Consider the following 21,293-nt stretch of genomic DNA (forward strand, 5'->3'; position numbering starts at 1 on the left):
AAGTAGTTGTCTTGAATAAAACCCCTCCTTATAGAAAGGATTTTCTGAGATAGCCCTCTAACTTACTGTGTATTGGGTCTCTTAAAAAGTGTTATCCTCGAATGGGATTGTAGTTCTTTTAGCTAATGTGGAAATTGTTCCATCAAGGTTAGGAATTTCCATGTTCATGGAAAGAAAAGACCCACAAAGTGACCACTTCACTTATGGTAAAGACTGCTACTGGTAATGCAGAAAATGCATTCTAAATGGGTCACATAATGCTCCCACTGGAGTGTCTTCATTTTATGAACCATAAGTAAAGGAAAGGCTTCATCTGATAAGAAAGACAAGCCAAGAGAATTTATAATCCATCAGACTAGCAAAACACACTTGCAAAAGAATCTTAAATGCAACAAATTCCTCTTGAATTATAAGAAATTAAAATCTTTTCTCTGGATTTCTCTGGTAGGTTAAAACTTATATAGGTTTATATTTTTAGTGCAGTACTAGTTTGAGCCATGCTTTCAATTTCTCAGAGCACCAGCTATTTAAAGAGTTACATTTGTGTCTCAAACAATGACAAGACATATGTGGTGGTAGACTTTTTTTAATGGTAGTTTGCATGTAACACTAGACCCGCCACCATTCTTCTCTATTGGAAGTTGGCATGAGCAAATGTTTTGTGGCAGTTCAGTAGGAGGTTGAGTTAAGTAGTTCCTGCACACCAGGTTGGAAGCTATGTCTGAAGAGAGTCATAGCTTTCTTCATAAGGATTTGATTATAAACATGCAAGTTCAACAGTTGGTTTGAAAACCTTTACGTCCTCCTTTTCACTGATCTGCAGACATCATGTATTCAAGGTGTGTTTTTTTAATCACATTAACATTGATTATACCAGTCTGCCTGACTGGTTTGAGTTTGACTGACCTTCTGGGTGTATAGTTGGGACTATTGATACAATAGAACTAGAAGGTTTTTTGGACAGACTAATTGGCCTATATCACCCTAGAGGCTCAGCAGCAGAAATGTACTATTACAAACAAGCTGATTATTGGTGTCTGCACATATATGCCCATTGTCATTGGCTCAACCTATGTTTTCAGGTAGCGCCCAGTGGTGCATTGTTACTCCAACAAAGGATACCAAAAGAATGAAGCAAATTTGATAATAGAAGTAAATGTCATGTCCCTTTAAGTTTAACAAAGGCTATAAAACACTTTGTTTAGGGCAAAGGAATGCTGGAATAAAACCACTGTTGGTCAGGGAAAAGAACTAAACACACCAAAATGTAACAGATATCACCAGGTCCTGAAGAACCACAGAAAGAGAGAACCTTGGAGGCAGTTCCTGTTGTGTGCTAATATCAAATGAAATGCATATTTATCAGATTGTCATCCTGTTAATTTATATTATACACAATTAAAAAATTAATGTAAAGATAACAGAGTGGCAACCTACTCACTAACAGAAAAAAATGTTTAATATGGGTAATAGTCCCACTTTACTGTATTTTATAAAAAAATATTCTAAAAGGGATAGAAAGGTCAAACATGAAATTGCATATGTGCATTTCACTATGAAAGAAGCGTTTTTGCAATATACTTTCATTAACAAAAATGCTTCTAGCAAAAGTTATTACTGTTTTTCAACGGCATACGCACATATCCTGTGAGGGCACGTGCACCAGTATTAAAACACCACAGCTTCTCAGAGAGCTAGAGGTGGTATGTATTGCTTCTGAAGACTTCCTCAGAAGTAACCTCCAAGGAGGAAGAGATGACATCTTCCCTAGACCCGGAACCAGGTCCTGCGAGGCCAGGCAGGAGCTAAGGGATCACAGACGCTCTCTCCGGAATGATACGAGAGAGAGAGAGAGAGAGAGAGAGAGAGAGAGAGAGAGAGAGAGAGAGAGAGAGAGAGATGGAAAGAGAGCAAACAGAGGAAAACAGGTATGCTAGACCAAAAATCCAAGGAACCGCCAAAGTATCTATTAGAGCGGCCTGAGGATCTCTTGCCCTAGATCTGTACTTTGGAAGACTGGCGTTGTAAAGAGACACCATCAAATCCAACTCCGGAACCCCCCACCTGAGGGTTATGCTGGAGAACACTTCTGGATGGAGAGCCCACTCCCCGGGAAGAAAAGTCTGACTGCTCAGAAAAAACACCTCCCAAAATATCCACTCCTGGAATGTGGATGGCAGACAGAAGACAATCGTGAGCTTCTGCCAACTGCGAGTCACCTCCTTCATTTGCCAAGGAACTCAGAGTTCCTCCCTGGTGGTTGATGTAAACCACTGAGGTGATGTAGTCCTTGTGGAATCTGATAAACCGGACTAAAGATAATTGAGGCCAAGCTGCAAGGCATTAAAGATTGCTCTCAACTCCAAGATGTTTACGGGAAGAGAGGACTCCTCCCTCAACACAAACCCTGAGCTGTTAGAGAGCCCTAAACTGCTCCCCAGCCTAACAGGACACAATCACTCAAGAGGTCTCTAGAAGCAAGAGCCCTGAGATACATGATCCTGATAAAACCACCACGAGAGAGAGACTCTTGTTAGGGGGATCCAGATATACCCTCTGCGATAAATCTGAATGGTCTCTGTTCCATTGACTGAGCATGCATAGTTGTAGAGGTCTCAGATGGAACCGAGCAAAATGAATGATGTCAATGGAAGCAAACATCAGAACAATCACCTCCATGCATTAAGTCACTGATGGACGAATAGCAGACTGGAGAGAAAGGTACGAAGCAAGAATTTTGAATATTCTGACATCCATCAGGAAAATCTTCATGGACAGGGAATCTCCGATTGTTCCTAAATAACACACCTTTGTAGCAGGAACAAGGGAGCTCCAGATCCACGTTCCATCTAGAAGAAACGTAGAAAAGACGACAACATCTCTGAATTCGATTTTGCTAGTTGAAAAGATGACGCCTGAACCAAGAGGTCGTCTAGGTAAAGTGCCACTGCAATTCCCAGGGATCTGTACCACTGCCAAAAGTGCCTCCAGAACCATTGGGAGCCGTGGCAAGACCAAACGGAAAAGCAACAAACTGGAAAATTCCACTATGGAATGCATGTTGTCACCAAAAACACATGCCAGATGAGGAAGCAGGAGCTAAACCTGGGTTCAAACACACAACCTTCTGTTTCAGGACAGGTGGAGTTACCACAAAGCCACATCTCCCTTTCCAGAAAGGCCAACCTCAAACTGGTGATGATCCCAGAGATGGGAACATGTAGATAGACGTCCTTCAGGTCTATGGTCGTCATGAACTGACCTACCTGAACCAATGGAAGGATGGAACGAATAGTTGCCATCTTGAAGGACGAAACCCTGAGGAATTTGTAGAGATACTTTAGGCCCAGGATGAGACAGAAAGTTCACTCCTTTTTTGGGAACCACAAAGAGATTTGAAAGGATCCTTGTCCCTGTTTCTCTATAGGAAATGGAACAATTACTCCCAAAGAGGATACGTCCTCAACAGATAAAATGTATTGAGAAAGAGCAAGAGCCTTCAGACTATGAAACCGACGTGCTACTTACTGCACTAACAAGGCCCGATTAAGAAGGCCTCCCTCTTTACTTGGCATGTGGATAGTCTTGACCGGATAGAAGTCAAGACTTGAAATCCTATACATACAACATAGAAATACATATATTAGGGTCTTAGAAACACTAGGAAATGAGAATGAGACATGAAACAATTCATGTCACAGACACTAACCAATATTGCCTGCATATAAGGTATTTTTATTGTATTCTTATAATAAAAACCTAGAATTAAATATATTAGTGTCCTAAAACACTAAGAGATTCCAACATGAAACAAACCATGAAAACAGATTTTTTTTAAGCCCTTGTACATAAAATAAGAGTGCATACATTTCACAGACATTAGTACAGATATATGGGGTTTCTCTACAACATGAATAACATAAAAAACATTATTATGTTATATAAAGTATGTTTCATTACAATAAAAAAGATCAATAAAAATATGAAACTATAAGTTCAAAAAAGATCTTACATCCTAGGGAAGTATTAACAGATCTGGAACCATCCAGAAAGAAAATTAAGAAAACCTTAGAAAAGGTTTAAAAAGTCTGAACTACAAAATACTCATCTTGAGTAATTTTAAAAAGGCAATGATAAATACCGTTCATTACCACTAGATGGTAGTAGACAGCAGGGATTTGAAATATAGTGAAGAAAGTTTGATGTAAAAAAGTTTAAAGGGATTGTAAACACCAAAAATGTTATTTTTCAGAAAGATAGATAATCCCTTTATTTACCATACCACAGTTTTGCATAACCAACATTGTTAAAGAAATATACTTTTTACCTCTGTAATAACCTTGTATCTAAGCTTCTGCTGACTACCTCCAGATCTTTTGACAGACTTGCATTTCAGGCAATTAGTGCTGACTTAAATAACTTCACACGCATGTGCACAATGTTATCTATATGAAATACATGCACTAACGCCCTCTAGCTGTGAAAAACTGTCAAATGAATTCAAATTAGAGGTGGCCTTTAAGGGCTTAGAAATTAGCATATGAGCATACCTAGTATTAGCCTTTACCTAACAATAACAAGAGAACACAGGAAATTTGATGATAAAACATAATTTATGTAAGAACTTACCTGATAAATTCATTTCTTTCATATTAACAAGAGTCCATGAGCTAGTGACGTATGGGATATACATTCCTACCAGGAGGGGCAAAGTTTCCCAAACCTTAAAATGCCTATAAATACACCCCTCACCACACCCACAAATCAGTTTAACGAATAGCCAAGAAGTGGGGTGATAAGAAAAAAAGTGTGAAGCATATAAAATAAGGAATTGGAATAATTGTGCTTTATACAAAAAAATCATAACCACCCCAAAAAAGGGTGGGCCTCATGGACTCTTGTTAATATGAAAGAAATGAATTTATCAGGTAAGTTCTTACATAAATTATGTTTTCTTTCATGTAATTAACAAGAGTCCATGAGCTAGTGACGTATGGGATAATGACTACCCAAGATGTGGATCTTTCCACACAAGAGTCACTAGAGAGGGAGGGATAAAATAAAGACAGCCAATTCCTGCTGAAAATAATCCACACCCAAAATAAAGTTTAACAAAAAACATAAGCAGAAGATTCAAACTGAAACCGCTGCCTGAAGAACTTTTCTACCAAAAACTGCTTCAGAAGAAGAAAATACATCAAAATGGTAGAATTTAGTAAAAGTATGCAAAGAGGACCAAGTTGCTGCTTTGCAGATCTGGTCAACCGAAGCTTCATTCCTAAACGCCCAGGAAGTAGATACTGACCTAGTAGAATGAGCTGCAATTCTCTGAGGCAGAATTTTACCCGACTCAACATAGGCAAGATGAATTAAAGATTTCAACCAAGATGCCAAAGAAATGGCAGAAGCTTTCTGGCCTTTCCTAGAACCGGAAAAGATAACAAATAGACTAGAAGTCTTACAGAAAGATTTCGTAGCTTCAACATAATATTTCAAAGCTCTAACAACATCCAAAGAATGCAACGATTTCTCCTTAGAATTCTTAGGATTAGGACATAATGAAGGAACCACAATTTCTCTACTAATGTTGTTGGAATTCACAACTTTAGGTAAAAATTCAAAAGAAGTTCGCAACACCGCCTTATCCTGATGAAGAATCAGAAAAGGAGACTCATAAGAAAGAGCAGATAATTCAGAAACTCTTCTGGCAGAAGAGATGGCCAAAAGGAACAAAACTTTCCAAGAAAGTAATTAATATCCAATGAATGCATAGGTTCAAATTGAGGAGCTTGAAGAGCCCCCAGAACCAAATTCAAACTCCAAGGAGGAGAAATTGACTTAATGACAGGCTTTATACAAACCAAAGCTTGTACAAAACAATGAATATCAGGAAGAATAGCAATCTTTCTGTGAAAAAGAACAGAAAGAGCAGAGATTTGACCTTTCAAGGAACTTGCGGACAAACCCTTATCTAAACCATCCTGAAGAAATTGTAATATTCTCGGTATTCTAAAAGAATGCCAAGAAAAATGATGAGAAAGACACCAAGAAATATAAGTCTTCCAGACTCTATAATATATCTCTCTGGATACAGATGTACGAGCCTGTAACATAGTATTAATCACAGAGTCAGAGAAACCTCTTTGACCAAGAATCAAGCGTTCAATCTCCATACCTTTAAATTTAAGGATTTCAGATCCTGATGGAAAAAAGGACCTTGAGACAAAAGGTCTGGTCTTAACGGAAGAGTCCACGGTTGGCAAGAGGCCATCCGGACAAGATCCGCATACCAAAACCTGTGAGGCCATGCCGGAACTACCAGCAGAACAAACGAGCATTCCTTCAGAATCTTGGAGATTACTCTTGGAAGAAGAACTAGAGGCGGAAAGATATAGGCAGGATGATACTTCCAAGGAAGTGAAAATGCATCCACTGCCTCCGCCTGAGGATCCCGGGATCTGGACAGATACCTGGGAAGTTTCTTGTTTAGATGAGAAGCCATCAGAACTATTTCTGGAAGTTCCCACATTTGAACAATCTGAAGAAATACCTCTGGGTGAAGAGACCATTCGCCCGGATGCAACGTTTGGCGACTGAGATAATCCGCTTTCCAATTGTCCATACCTGGGATATAAACCGCAGAGATTAGACAGGAGCTGGATTCCGCCCAAACCAAAATTCGAGATACTTCTTTCATAGCCAGAGGACTGTGAGTCCCTCCTTGATGATTGATGTATGCCACAGTTGTGACAATGTCTTATCTGAAAACAATGAACAACTCTCTCTTCAGAAGAGGCCAAGACTGAAGAGCTCTGAAAATTGCACGGGGTTCCAAAATATTGATCGGAAATCTCACCTCCTGAGATTCCCAAACCCCTTGTGCCGTCAGATACCCCCACACAGCTCCCCAACCTGTAAGACTCGTATCTGTTGAGATTATAGTCCAGGTCGGAAGAACAAAGAAGCCCCCTGAACTAAACGATGGTGATCTGTCCACCATGTCAGAGAGTGTCGTAAAATCGGTTTAAAGATATTAATTGAGATATCTTTGAGTAATCCCTGCACCATTGGTTCAGCATACAGAGCTGAAGAGGTCGCATGTGAAAACGAGCAAAGGAGATCGCATCTGATGCGGCAGTCCTAAGATCCAACATTTCCATGCATAAGGCTACCAAAGGGAATGATTGTGACTGAAGGTTTTGACAAGCTGATATCAATGTTAAACTTCTCTTGTCTGACAAGGACAGAGTCATAGACACTGAATTTATCTAGAAACCTAAAAAGGTTACCCTTGTCTGAGGAATCAATAAACTGATTGGTAAATTGATCCTCCAACCATGAACTTGAAGAAACAACACAAGTCGATTCGTATGAGATTCTTCGAAAATGAGAAGACTGAGCAAGTACCAAGATATCGTCCAAATAAGGAAATACCAAAACCCTATTCTCTGATAACAGAAAGAAGGGCACCGAGAACCTTTGAAAAAAATTCTTGGAACTGAGGCTAGGCCAAATAGTAGAGCCACAAAACTGGTAATGCTTGTCTAAAAAGAGAATCTCAGACACTAAAAATGATCTGGATGAATCGGAATATGCAGATACACATCCTGTAAATCTATTGTAGACATATAATGCCCTTGCTAAACAAAAGGCAGGATAGTCCTACAGTAACCATCTTGAATGTTGGTATCCTAACATAACGATTCAATAATGATAGATCCAGAACTGGTCTGAAGGAATTGACCTTCTTTGGTACAATGAAGAGATAAAATAAAACCCCAGCCCCTGTTCCAGAACTGGAACTGGCATAAATACTCCAGCCAACTCTAGATCTGAAACACATTTCAGAAATACTGAGCCTTGCTGTGTCAATTGGGACACGGGAAAGAAAAGAATCTCTTAGCAGGAGGCCTTAACTTGAAGCCAATTCTGTACCTTTCTGAAACAATGTTTCTGAAACCAGAGATTAAGAACGGAATTGATCCAAATTTCTTTGAAGAAAACGTAATCTGCCCCATACCAGCTGAGCTGGAATAAGGGCCGCACCTTCATAGGTACTTAGGAGCTGGCTATAGGATTCTATAAGGCTTGGATATATTCCAAACTGGAAATAGTTTCCAAACTGATACCGCTCCTGAGGATGAAGGATCAGGCTTTTGTTCCTTGTTGTGAGGAAAGGAACGAAATGATTATTTACCCTGGAAAGAAAGGGAAAGCAAAGTTGACTTAGAAGACATGTCAGCATTCCAAGTTTAATCCATAAAGCTTTTCTAGCTAAAATAGCTAGAGACATATACCTGACATCAACTCTAATGATATCAAAAGATGGTATCACCAATAAAATTATTAGCATGTTATAGAATAATAATAATGCTATAAAATTATGATCTGTTACTTGTTGCGCTAAAGCTTCTAACCAAAAAAGTTGAAGCTGCAGCAACATCCGCTAAAAATATAGCAGGTCTAAGAAGATTACCTGAACATAAGTAAGCTTTTCTTAGAAAGGATTCAATTTTCCTATCTAAAGGATCCTTAAATGAAGTACTATCTGCCATAGGAATAGTAGTACATTAGCAGGAGTAGAGACAGCCCCATAACCTTAGGGATTTTTGTCCCAACAAACTCTAATCTGTCAGATGGCACAGGATATAATTTGCTTAAACGTCTAGAAGGAGTAAATAAATTACCCAAATTATTCCATTCCCTGGAAATTACTTCAGAAATAGCATCAGGGAGATAAAACACTTCTGGAATAACTACAGGAGATTTAAAAACCTTATTTAAACGTTTACATTTAGTATCAAGAGGACCAGAATCCTCTATTTCTAATGCAAATAACACTTCTTTAAGTAAAGAACGAATAAATTCCATCTTGAACAAATACAAAGATTTATCAGCATCAACCTCTGAGACAGAAACCTCTGAACCAGAAGAACCATTATCAGTATCAGAATGATGATGTTCATTTAAAAATTCATCTGAAAAAAAGAGAAGTTTTAAAAGACTTTTATGTATACTAGAAGGAGAAATAACAGACATAGCCTTCTTAATGGATTTAAAAAATAAAATCTCTTATGTTATCAGGAACACTCTGAAAATTAGATGTTGACGGACAGCAACAGGTAATGTAACAGTACTAAAGGAAATTTTATCTGCATTAATAAGTTTGACATGACATGCAATACAAATAACAGCTGGAGAAACAGATACCAAAAGTTTATAGCAGACTTAGCTTGGTAGCTCCAGCACTGTGCAGTGATTTTCCTGTAGTAACTTCTGACTCAGTTGCAACGTGGAACATCTTGCAATATGTAAAAGAAAAAAACAACATATAAAGCAAAATTGATCAAATTCCTTAAATGACAGTTTCAGGAATGGGAAAAAAATGCCAGTGAACAAGCTTCTAGCAACCAGAAGCAATAAATAATGAGACTTAAATAATGTGGAGACAAAAATGACGCCCATATTTTTTAGCGCCAAAAAAGACGCCCACATTATTTGGCGCCTAAATGCTTTTGGCGCCAAAAATGACGCCACATCCGGAACGCCGACATTTTTGACGCAAAATAACGTCAAAAAATGACGCAACTTCCGGCGACACGTATGACGCCGGAAACGGAAAAGAATTTTTGCGCCAAAAAAGTCAGCGCCAAGAATGACGCAATAAAATGAAGCATTTTCAGCCCCCGCGAGCCTAACAGCCCACAGGGAAAAAAGTCAAATTTTTGAGGTAAGAAAAAATATGATAATTCAATGCATAATCCCAAATATGAAACTGACTGTTTGGAAATAAGGAAAGTTGAACATTCTGAGTCAAGGCAAATAAATGTTTGAATACATATATTTAGAACTTTATAAATAAAGTGCCCAACCATAGCTTAGAGTGTCACAGAAAATAAGACTTACTTACCCCAGGACACTCATCTACATGTTTGTAGAAAGCCAAACCAGTACTGAAACGAGAATCAGTAGAGGAAATGGTAAATATAAGAGTATATTGTCGATCTGAAAAGGGAGGTAAGAGATGAATCTCTACGACCGATAACAGAGAACCTTATGAAATAGACCCCGTAGAAGGAGATCACTGCATTCAATAGGCAATACTCTCTTCACATCCCTCTGACATTCACTGCACGCTGAGAGGAAAACCGGGCTCCAACTTGCTGCGGAGCGCATATCAACGTAGAATCTAGCACAAACTTACTTCACCACCTCCCTTGGAGGCAAAGTTTGTAAAACTGATTTGTGGGTGTGGTGAGGGGTGTATTTATAGGCATTTTAAGGTTTGGGAAACTTTGCCCCTCCTGGTAGGAATGTATATCCCATACGTCACTAGCTCATGGACTCTTGTTAATTACATGAAAGAAAAGTAAATTAGAAAGTTGTTTAAAAATGTATGCCCTATGTGAATCATGAAAGTTTAATTTGGTATTTACTATCCCTTTAAGGCTTTCCATTCCACACATAATAAACAAACACTTGTTCTCTAAAAAAAAACAACCGAACAGGGCAGAAGACTGGCAAAAATCCTCAGTCGCCTGTAGACAGAACTGTGGAGCACGCATAACATCCAAGTTGTGCTATAAACGTTGCTAATAAATAGAAGGACTAGGACACAGTAAAGGAACAACAATGTACTGACAACAACTCCAGAAAGAAAACCTAACTTAGAACAAAGAACCGCCTTATCGGCATGAAAAATAAGGCAAGGTGAATCATACTGCAAAGCTGAGAGTTCCAAGACTCTCCGAGCAGAATAGATAGCAATAAGAAACAAAAACCTCCCAAGATAACAACTTAATATCTATGGAATGCAATGGCTCAAATGGAGCCTGCTGCAAAACCTTAAGAACAAGGTTAAGGCTCCAAAGAGGAGCAACGGACTAAAACACAGGCCCGAATCTGACCAAGGCCTGACAAAAAGATTGCACATCTGGCAGACGCTTATGTAAAAAAATAGATAATGCAGAAATCTGACCCTTCAGGATACTGACTGACCAACCCTTCTCCAGACCTACCTGGAGAAAGGAGAAAATCCTAGGAATCCTGATCCTACTCCAAGAGTAGCCCTTGGATTCACACCAATAAAGATATTTAAATGACCGACTCAGAAAAACCACGCTTAGACTGAACTAAACGTTCAATCTCCAGTCTTCTTCAGAGAAACGAGATTTGGATGAAGGAAGGGACCCTGATTCAGAAGGTCCTTCCTCAGAGGCAGTCTCCAAGGTGGGAGAGACAACATCTCCACTAGGTTTGTAAACCAAATCCTGCGAGGCCACACAGGGGCTATTAGAATCACTGACGCTCCTGTTTTATACAATTAATGACTCGTGGAAGGAGAGCAAACGGAGGAAACAGGTATGCCAGCCTGAAATCCCAAGGGACCGCCAGAACATCTATCAGAGCGGCCTGTGGATCCTTAAACTGTACCTTGGAAGCTTGGCATTCTGCCGAGACGTCATCAGATCCAACTTCGGCACCCCCAATTTGAGGGTTAAGCTGGAGAACACCTCCGGATGGCGTTCCCACTCCCCGGTATGAAAAGTCTGTCTGCTCAGGAAATCCGCTTCCCAGTGTCCACTTCTGGAATGTGGATGGCAGATAGACAGCAATTTTGAGCTTCCGCCCACTGAACAATCCGAGGCACCTCCTTCATGGCTAAGGAAGTCTGAGTTCCTTCCTGGAGGTTGATGTAAGCCACTGAGGTTATGTTGTCTGACTGGAACCTGATAAACCGGGCTAAGGACAACTGAGGCCAAGACATAAGAGCATTGTAAATCGCTCTCAATTCCAAGATGTTTATGGGGAGAGCAGACTCCTCCAGAGTTCAGAGTACCTGCGCCTTGAAAGAGTCCCAGACTGCTCCCCAGCCCAGCAGGCTGGCGTCCGTGGACACATTCACCCAGAAAGTTCTCCGGAAAGAAAGCCACCACGGGAGAGTCTTATCGACTGATCTAGTTCTATCCTCTTAGACAAATCTGCATGATCTATGTTCCATTGACTGAACAAACATAGCTGTAGAGCTCTCAATAGAATCAAGCAAAGGAATGATGTCCGTTGAAGCAACCATCAGACTAATTACCTCCATACATTCGAACAGGAGACTGAAGAAGGAATTTTGGAACTTCTGACCTCTGACAGACATATTTTCATCGATAAGGAATCAATTACGGTCCCTAAGAAAACTACCCTAGTAGCTGGAACAATGGAACTCAATTCCAGATTTATTTTCCATCTGTGGAAAAGTAGAAAAGACAAGATCTCTGTGCGAGAGTTAGCTTGTTGAAAAGATGGTGCCTGAAACAATGTCGTCCAGGTATGGCACCACTGCAATTCTCCAAAACCTGATCACTGCTAAGAAAACCCCCAGAACCTTTGAGAAAATTCTGGGAGCTGTGGCAAGGCCAAACAGAAGAGCCACACACTGAAAGTGTTTGCCCAGAAAGGCAAATCTCAAAAATTGTGATGATCCCTGTGAATGGGAACATGAAGGTATGCATCCTTTAGGGCTATGGTCATCATGAACTGACCCTCTTGCACTAAAGGAAGAATGAAGCGGATAGTCTCCATCTTGAAGGACGGTACTCTCTGACTTATTTTTAGACCTAGAATGTCTTAAGTTGCTCAAAGTTTTTTGAAAAGAGAGGTCCCAAACGCACTTCCAAAATGTGTCACCGTTATCTGGTCTGCAGATGAATTTGAGAGGAAGAACTTGCCTCCTCCAGTAGGACAATTCATCTTGTATTGTGGTAGAAAAAAACCTTTTCCACCCGTAATATCAAAAATATTCCAGCCAGATCAGGACCGAAACAAGGTCTTACCCTTGTAAAGAAGGGCCCAAAATTTTGTACTCAGGGGAAGTCCACTAACCAAGAGTATAGACAACGCCCCGCAGGCTAAACAATCTTGCTCCCGTTTAAAGGCTGGCATTATAGCGTCAGAATTAAAAGAATTAAGCATAAAAAGTCTATATTCTATATTAGAGTCTATACTAAAATGGAATCAGGCAAGGCACCACACCAATAAGATGCCACACATGTGCCATGTAAGCTTCCGCTTAGTCGATTGATCCTAAAAAAGATTAACTATCCTCTCTAGGAATCGTAGTTCTCATAGCCAGCGTAGAGATAACCCCTACTACTGTAGGCACCGTGCGCCATGATATACAATAGAGAGAACGGACAGGAAAACATCTTTTCAAATATAGGAGGCAGGGGGAAAAAAGGAATCCCTGAATTCTCAAATTCCTGTGAAAAATCTAGGTCTGGAAAAGGAAAAACTTCCAAAGAAGAATCCTAGTAGATAAAAAGTTTACTAGATTCTTAAGATTGACAACGACAGGCGTATCGGAGTCGCTCCAAAGTAGCCAAAAAAAACAAAACTTTTACAATACATGAGGTATTAAAGCATACATCTAAAGGAGACCACTTCAGCATCAGATAAAGGAATTATACTGTCCGAATCTGAGATTTCACCCTCAGAGACTACCGACGTATCCTCCTCATTCGACATATGAGGAAGAATAATCATAGTAGCAGGAGATGGAACAGAAACCTTACCATCTGAATCTATTATGTTCCTTTGCAAATTCCCTGAAACCAAGGAAAAGCAGATAATGCCGCAGATACTGTAAAAGATATCCGAGTAGGAAAACTCTGCAGGCAAATAAACTCCGCCAGGAGAATGAGAGGAGCTGCAGGGCACTGCATGTGACGCCATGGAGGCTTGGGACATTTAAGGAGAAAGCTGTGGCATTGTCTAAACCGCATCAACCTGGGAGACATTGGGTTCAGCATGCAAAAATCTATCTCAATATGAGAAAGATCAAGCTAAAGTAAGCATCATAGAATTGAAAAATAGCAATTTGTACTACAATACATAACAAAACAAGTAACACAACATAACGGCTTCCATGTCCTATGTCACAAGGAAGAAAAATAAAATAAAATTCTCTAAAGTGCACTGTTACTTTAAGGTCCATGGGGACATTCCTGCTTACTTTCCTCAAACTAGTACTAAGCTAGTAAAACCAGAGAAACAATAATAAAAAATCCCAACACCTCAGAAATGGAGTTGTTAAAGGGCTTCTATGAAAAACAACCTTCCGGGGTTAAAATAAACTGATGCGTCAAGATTGGCTAATATGACCAATCCCCACCCATGCTGCACGATCTTATCAAAAGAGCTAAAGAAATTGCTCTCCACTATTAGTCATTAAAAGGGACATGAAATAAAATTTGTTCATTCATGTACAATATTCATTTTTAACCAACTTTCCAATTCCCTTCTATTATCAATTTTTTCTTGCTCTCTTGGTATCCTTTGTTGAAAAGCAAGAAGATATGTTCAGTAGTTTGCACATGTCTATAGCACTATATGACAGCAGTTTTAAAAGAATGTTGTACATTTGCAAGAACACTAGATGGCAGAACTTTTTCGTGCTATGTGTTGTTCCAGACATGCACACTACCTACCTAGGTATCTCTTCAACAAATAATACCATAGAAACGAGGCAAATTTGATAATAGAAGTAAATTGTAAACATTTTTAAAATTGTATGTATTATCTAAATCAAGAAATAAATTTTTTGGGTTCTATATCCCTTTAAGCATAACAAAGTATTGGTAACTACTGACTCAATAGCAATTAGTTTTTAACTTTTTCTTAACTCAGCTTAATATACATACACATATATGTTGTAACATAACACACAAAATATTCTGTAAAGAACATCTCACCAGCTCCTTTTATTGTCAAAGAATAGAACCAAAAATAATTTTTCATCAGCTCTTGTTTGCATCTGATCTCCTGTTTTTAGCACATCCATTGGAGGTACTGGTATTGCAACACCATTATGATGACAACCTACGCGTGGCATCTTCGGGTCAATTATCTACAAAAGTGAAGTTAATGTGTTAGCTTGTGAAGAAAGCCTCTGTTTAATAGGTAACATACATAGAAAGAAACAAAAATGATTAAACCAAAATTTTCTTAAAGGGACACAAGTCAAAATTAAACTTTCATGATTCAGATAGAGCACGCAATTTTAACCAACTTTCCAATTTACTTCCATTAACAAAATGTGCAGTCTTTTTATTTTTACACATTTTAAGTCACCAGCTCCTACTGAGCATGTGCAATAATTCACAGAATATACTCATATGCATTTGTGATTGGCTAATGGCTGTCCCTTGATACGTGTGGTGGTGGAAAACGACATAACTTTAAAATGTCAGAATTTTTTTTTACTGCTCATTTGAAGTTAAGGCTAAGTGTTATTGTATTGCCTTTTTATCATGCATTTGTTGATTATGCAAATTACTGTATTTACTGGTCCTTTAAAATATTTACCTGTAATGGACAGTATACTGTAATTGTCTTGAACCTGCATCTTTCCAGAAATAATCTATTCCTAACAGCAATTGCTGGTAACTGAAGCATCTCAGCTTGTTATTTTAGCTTTAAAAGGAAAATTCTCACAAAACATCACATCGCTCTAATTTTGTGGGGTTTCATGTCTCTTTAATCAGAGTATTCTACACGGAACGTAGCTTAAGACAGGAGTGGATCTATTTAATTTGATTTAAAAAAAACAGAATTTATGTTAACCTGATAAATTTCTTTCTCCTACGGTGTGTCCGGTCCACGGCTTCATCCTTACTTGTGGGATATTCTCATTCCCTACAGGAAATGGCAAAGAGAGCACACAGCAAAAGCTGTCCATATAGCCCCCAGTCATTCGACCGACGGTTAGGAGAAAAATGAGAAACTATAAGGTGCCGTGGTGACTGTAGAGTACAGAAAAATAAAAATTTTAAACCTGACTGAAAGCCTGGGCGGGCCGTGGACCGGACACACCGTAGGAGAAAGAAATTTATCAGGTAAACATAAATTCTGTTTTCTCCTACATTGGTGTGTCCGGTCCACGGCTTCATCCTTACTTGTGGGAACCAATACCAAAGCTTTAGGACACGGATGAAGGGAGGGAACAAGTCAGGTAACCTAAACGGAAGGCACCACAGCTTGCAAAACCTTTCTCCCAAAAACAGCCTCCGAAGAAGCATAAGTATCGAATTTGTAAAATTTGGCAAAAGTATGCAGAGAAGACCAAGTCGCTGCCTTACAGATCTGTTCAACAGAAGCCTCATTCTTGAAGGCCCATGTGAAAGCCACAGCTCTAGTAGAGTGAGCTGTAATTCGTTCAGGAGGCTGCCGGCCGGCAGTCTCATAGGCCAAACGGATGATGCTTTTTAGCCAAAAGGAAAGAGAGATAGCAGTAGCTTTCTGACCTCTCCTCTTACCAGAATAGATGACAAACAAAGAAGAAGTCTGTCTGAAATCCTTTGTTGCTTCTAAATAGAATTTTAAAGCACGAACTACATCTAGGTTATGTAACAAACGTTCCTTCTTCGAAACTGGATTCGGATACAGAGAAGGAAAAACTATTTCCTGGTTAATATTCCTATTGGAAACCACCTTTGGAAGAAAACCAGGCTTAGTACGTAAAACTGCCTTATCTGTATGGAATACCAGATAGGGTGAAGTACACTGCAAAGCAGACAATTCGGAAACTCTTCTAGCAGAAGAAATAGCAACCAAAACAGAACTTTCCAAGATAGTAATTTAATATCTATGGAATGTAAAGGTTCAAACGGAACCCCTTGAAGAACTGAAAGAACTAAATTTAGACTCCATGGAGGAGTCATAGGTCTGTAGACAGGCTTGATTCTAACTAATGCCTGTACAAACGCCTGTACATCTGGCATGGCTGCCAGACGTTTGTGCAACAAGACAGACAGAGCAGATATCTGTCCTTTTAGAGAACTAGCTGACAAACCTTTATCCAAACCCTCTTGGAGAAAGGAAAGTATCATAGGAATTCTAATTTTACTCCAAGAGTATCCCTTGGATTTGCACCAACAGATGTATTTTTGCCATATCTTATGGTAAATTTTCCTAGTCACAGGTTTTCTGGCATGAACCAGAGTATCAGATTATCTATAACCGAATCTGAAAACCCACGCTAGAATCAAGCGTTCAATTTCCAAGCATTCAGTTGCAGAGAGACTAGATTTGGATGTTCGAATGGACCTTGTACTAGAAGATCCTGCCTCAAAGGTAACTTCCATGGTGGAGCCGATGACATATTCACCAGGTCTGCATACCAAGTCCTGCGTGGCCATGCAGGAGCTATTAGAATCACAGAGGCCTTCTTTTGTTTGATCCTGGCTACAAGCCTGGGAAGGAGAGGGAACGGTGGAAACACATAAGCTAGATTGAACGACCAAGGCGCCACCAATGCATCTACTAGTGTCGCCTTGGGATCCCTGGATCTGGACCCGTAGCGAGGAACCTTGGAGTTCTGACGAGACGCCATCAGATCCATATGTGGAATGCCCCATAGTCAAGTTAACTGGGCAAAGACCTCCGGGTGAAGTTCCCACTCCCCCGGATGGAAAGTCTGACGACTCAAATAATCCGCCTCCCAGTTGTCTACTCCTGGGATGTGAATTGCAGATAGATGGCAGGAGTGATCCTCCGCCCATTTGATGATCTTGGATACCTCTCTCATCGCTAAGGAACTCTTTGTTCCCCCCTGATGATTGATGTACGCTACAGTCGTTATGTTGTCCGACTGAAATCTTATGAACCTGGCCCTTCGCTAGTTGAGGCCAAGCCAGGAGCGCATTGAATATCGCTCTCAGTTCCAAAATGTTTATCGGGAGAAGAGACTCTTCCCGAGACCATAGGCCCTGAACTTTCAGCGAGTCCCAGACCGCGCCCCAGCCTAAGAGACTGGCGTCGGTCGTGACAATGATCCACTCTGGTCTGCGGAAACTCATTCCCTGAGACAGGTGATCCTGAGTCAACCACCAGAGGAGTGAGTCTCTGGTTACCTGGTCTACTTGAATCTGGGGAGACAAGTCTACATAGTCCCCATTCCACTGTTTGAGCTTGCACAGTTGCAATGGTCTTAAATGAATTCGAGCAAAAGGAACCACGTCCATTGCCGCAACCATTAGTCCTATTACCTCCATGCACTGAGCTATGGAAGGCTGAGAAATAGATTGAAGAACTCGACAAGCGTTTAGAAGTTTTAACTTTCTGACCTCTGTCAGAAAAATCTTCATTTCCACAGAGTCTATTATTGTTCCCAGAAAGGGAACCCTTGTGGACGGGGACAGTGAACTCTTTTCTATGTTCACCTTCCACCCGTGAGACCTGAGAAAGGCTAAAACAATGTCTGTATGAGCCCTTGCTTTGGAAAGGGACGACGCTTGAATTAGAATGTTGTCTAGGTAAGGTGCTACTGCAATGCCCCTCGGCCTTAGGACCGCTAGAAGGGACCCTAGCACCTTTGTGAAAATTCTGGGAGCAGTGGCTAAACCGAATGGAAGAGCCACAAACTGATAATGTTTGTCCAGAAAGGCGAACCTCAGGAACTGATGATGATCTTTGTGGATAGGAATATGCAGGTACGCATCCTTTAGGTCCACGGTAGTCATATATTGACCCTCCTGGATCGTTGGTAAAATCGTCCGAATGGTTTCCATTTTGAATGATGGAACTCTGAGGAATTTGTTTACAATTTTTAAATCCAGAATTGGCCTGAAAGTTCCTTCCTTTTTGGGAACTACAAACAGGTTTGAGTAAAAACCCAGACCTTGTTCCGCTGTTGGAACTGGGTGTATCACTCCCATCTTTAATAGGTCTCCTACGCAACGTAAGAATGCCTGTCTCTTTATCTGGTCTGAAGATAAGCGAGACATGTGGAACCTTCCCCTTGGAGGAAGTTCCTTGAACTCTAGAAGATACCCCTGAGAGACAATTTCTAGTGCCCAGGGATCCGGAACATCTCTTGCCCAAGCCTGAGCAAAGAGAGAAAGTCTGCCCCCTACTAGATACGGTCCCGGATCGGGGGCTACCCCTTCATGCTGTCTTAGTAGCAGCAGCAGGCTTCTTGGCCTGTTTACCCTTGTTCCAGCCTTGCAATGGTTTTCATGCTGGTTTAGGCTGGGAAGCGTTACCCTCTTGTCTAGAGGCTGCAGAGTTAGGAGCCGTTCCGTACCTGAAATTGCGAAAGGAACGAAAATTATACTTATTCTTAGCCTTGAAAGGCCTATCCTGTGGGAGGGCATGGCCCTTTCCCCCAGTGATGTCTGAAATAATCTCCTTCAATTCTGGCCCGAAAAGGGTCTTACCTTTGAAAGGAATATTAAGCAATTTTTTTTTGGACGACACATCCGCCGACCAAGATTTTAGCCAAAGCGCCCTGCGCGCCACCATTGCAAAACCTGAATTTTTCGCCGCTAATTTAGCCAATTGAAAAGCGGCATCCAAAATAAAGGAATTAGCCAACTTTAGTGCGTGAATTCTGTCCATGACTTCATCATATGGAGTCTCCTTTTGGAGTGAATTTTCTAGTTCCTCGAACCAAAAAGACGCCGCCGTGGTGACAGGAATAATGCACGAAATTGGTTGAAGAAGGAAACCTTGCTGAACAAAAATCTTTTTTAAGCAAACCTTCCAATTTTTTATCCATAGGATCTTTGAAAACGCAACTGTCCTCTATAGGAATAGTTGTGCGCTTAGCTAACGTTGAAACTGCCCCCTCTACCTTAGGGACCGTTTGCCATGCGTCCCTTCTGGGGTCGACAATGGGGAACATTTTCTTAAATATAGGAGGGGGAACAAAAGGTACACCTGGCTTCTCCCACTCCTTAGTCACTATGTCCGCCACCCTCTTGGGTATCGGAAAAGCATCAGCGTGCACTGGGACCTCTAAGAATTTGTCCATTTTGCACAACTTCTGTGGAATCACCAAAGAATCACAATCATCAAGTGTAGCTAGCACCTCCTTAAGCAGGGTGCGGAGATGTTCTAGCTTAAATTTAAATGCCACGATATCAGGTTCTGCCTGCTGAGAAATTTTTCCTGAATCAGAAATTTCTCCCTCAGACAGACCCTCTCTCACTGCCAACTCAGATTGATGTGAGGGTATAACAAATAAATTATCGTCAGCGCCTACTTGCTCATCCTCTGTATTTAAAACTGAGCAGTCACGCTTTCTAGGAAATTCTGGCAGTTTGGATAAAAGAGCTGCTATAGAATTATCCATTACTGCTGTTAATTGCTGCATAGTAACAAGCATTGGCGCGCTAGATGTACTAGGTATCGCCTGCGCGGGCAAAGCTGGTGTTGACACAGAGGGAGAGGATGATTAACTATCCCCACTACCTTCATTTAAAGAATCATCTTGGGCAACATTATTAAATGTGACAGTACTGTCCTTACTTTGTTTGGACGCCATGGCACAATTTGCACATACATTTAATGGGGGAACCACCTTGGCCTCCATACACCACACAGAACATATGCTATCTGAAGGCACAGACATGTTAGACAGACTTAGGCAGGTTTTTAATGCAATAAAAACTATTTTAAACAAAACCGTTACTGTCTCTTTAAATAATAAAAAGAGCACACTTTATTTCTGAATGATCAAAAAACTATCAAAGAAATATCCGATCTTTATGAAATTTATACCCCAGTGTCTTAATGCTTTGAAAGTATTGAACACCAAATTTCAAGTCTCTTAACCCTTAAATGAGCAAACTGGAGCTAATATCTCAGTTTACCGGTTAAAACACACTACAGTCCCTGCCACAGACTTTGCTGCGGCTTTTACCTTTCTTAGGGGTTATTCACCACAGTAATAAGCCTTTCTGAGTCCTTTTCTAAGCCACTGGACCCTCTCACTTGAAGCTGCATGCACTGCCTAGATAAAGTAACTGCGCAACTGAGGCGCGAAAATGAGGCCTCCTCCCTCTGCATTCCAGAGTGAAGGGGCCTTTCTGACAAGATTAGGCGTCTAAACAACTGCCAGGCGCAAATAAACGTTCCCAAAAGTGTTTCAGAGTTTGCAAAACACTCCAAATGTCATAAATATGATAAAAATTAATCGATTTAGCCCACAATAGTGTCAACCAGCATAGAGCCCAATTTATAAGCCTTAATTCTGTTACTGAGTCTAAGAAAATGGCTTACCTATCCCATAAGGGAAAACTGACAGTCTTCTAGCATTACTAGGTCTTGTTAGAAAAGAGAATGGTCATACCTGAAGCAGATAAGCCTGCAAACTGTTCCCCCCAACTGAAGTTCTCTGGTTTCAACAGTCCTGCGTGGAAACAGCAATGGGTTTTAGTTACAGGTGCTAAAATCATACTCCTCTTAACAGAAATCTTCATCACTTTCTGTTGTAAATAGTACAAACCGGCACTATTTTAAAA

The 21,293-nt window shown here is 40.4% G+C and overlaps 1 protein-coding gene across 2 annotated transcripts in view; it reads right to left on the reverse strand.

Annotated features, from left to right (window-relative positions):
• BRD1 (bromodomain containing 1) overlaps positions 1-21,293 on the reverse strand; it is a 308,361-nt gene that overhangs the window by 23,226 nt on the left and 263,842 nt on the right. For both annotated transcript variants that reach the window (XM_053716621.1, XM_053716620.1), the window contains one exon: positions 14,742-14,896. In XM_053716621.1, the coding sequence (XP_053572596.1) occupies positions 14,742-14,896 (155 nt within the window). The remainder of the gene's footprint in view (positions 1-14,741; positions 14,897-21,293) is intronic.

The sequence above is a fragment of the Bombina bombina genome, chromosome 6 (genome assembly GCF_027579735.1).
Source record: "Bombina bombina isolate aBomBom1 chromosome 6, aBomBom1.pri, whole genome shotgun sequence".
Lineage (NCBI taxonomy): Eukaryota > Metazoa > Chordata > Amphibia > Anura > Bombinatoridae > Bombina > Bombina bombina.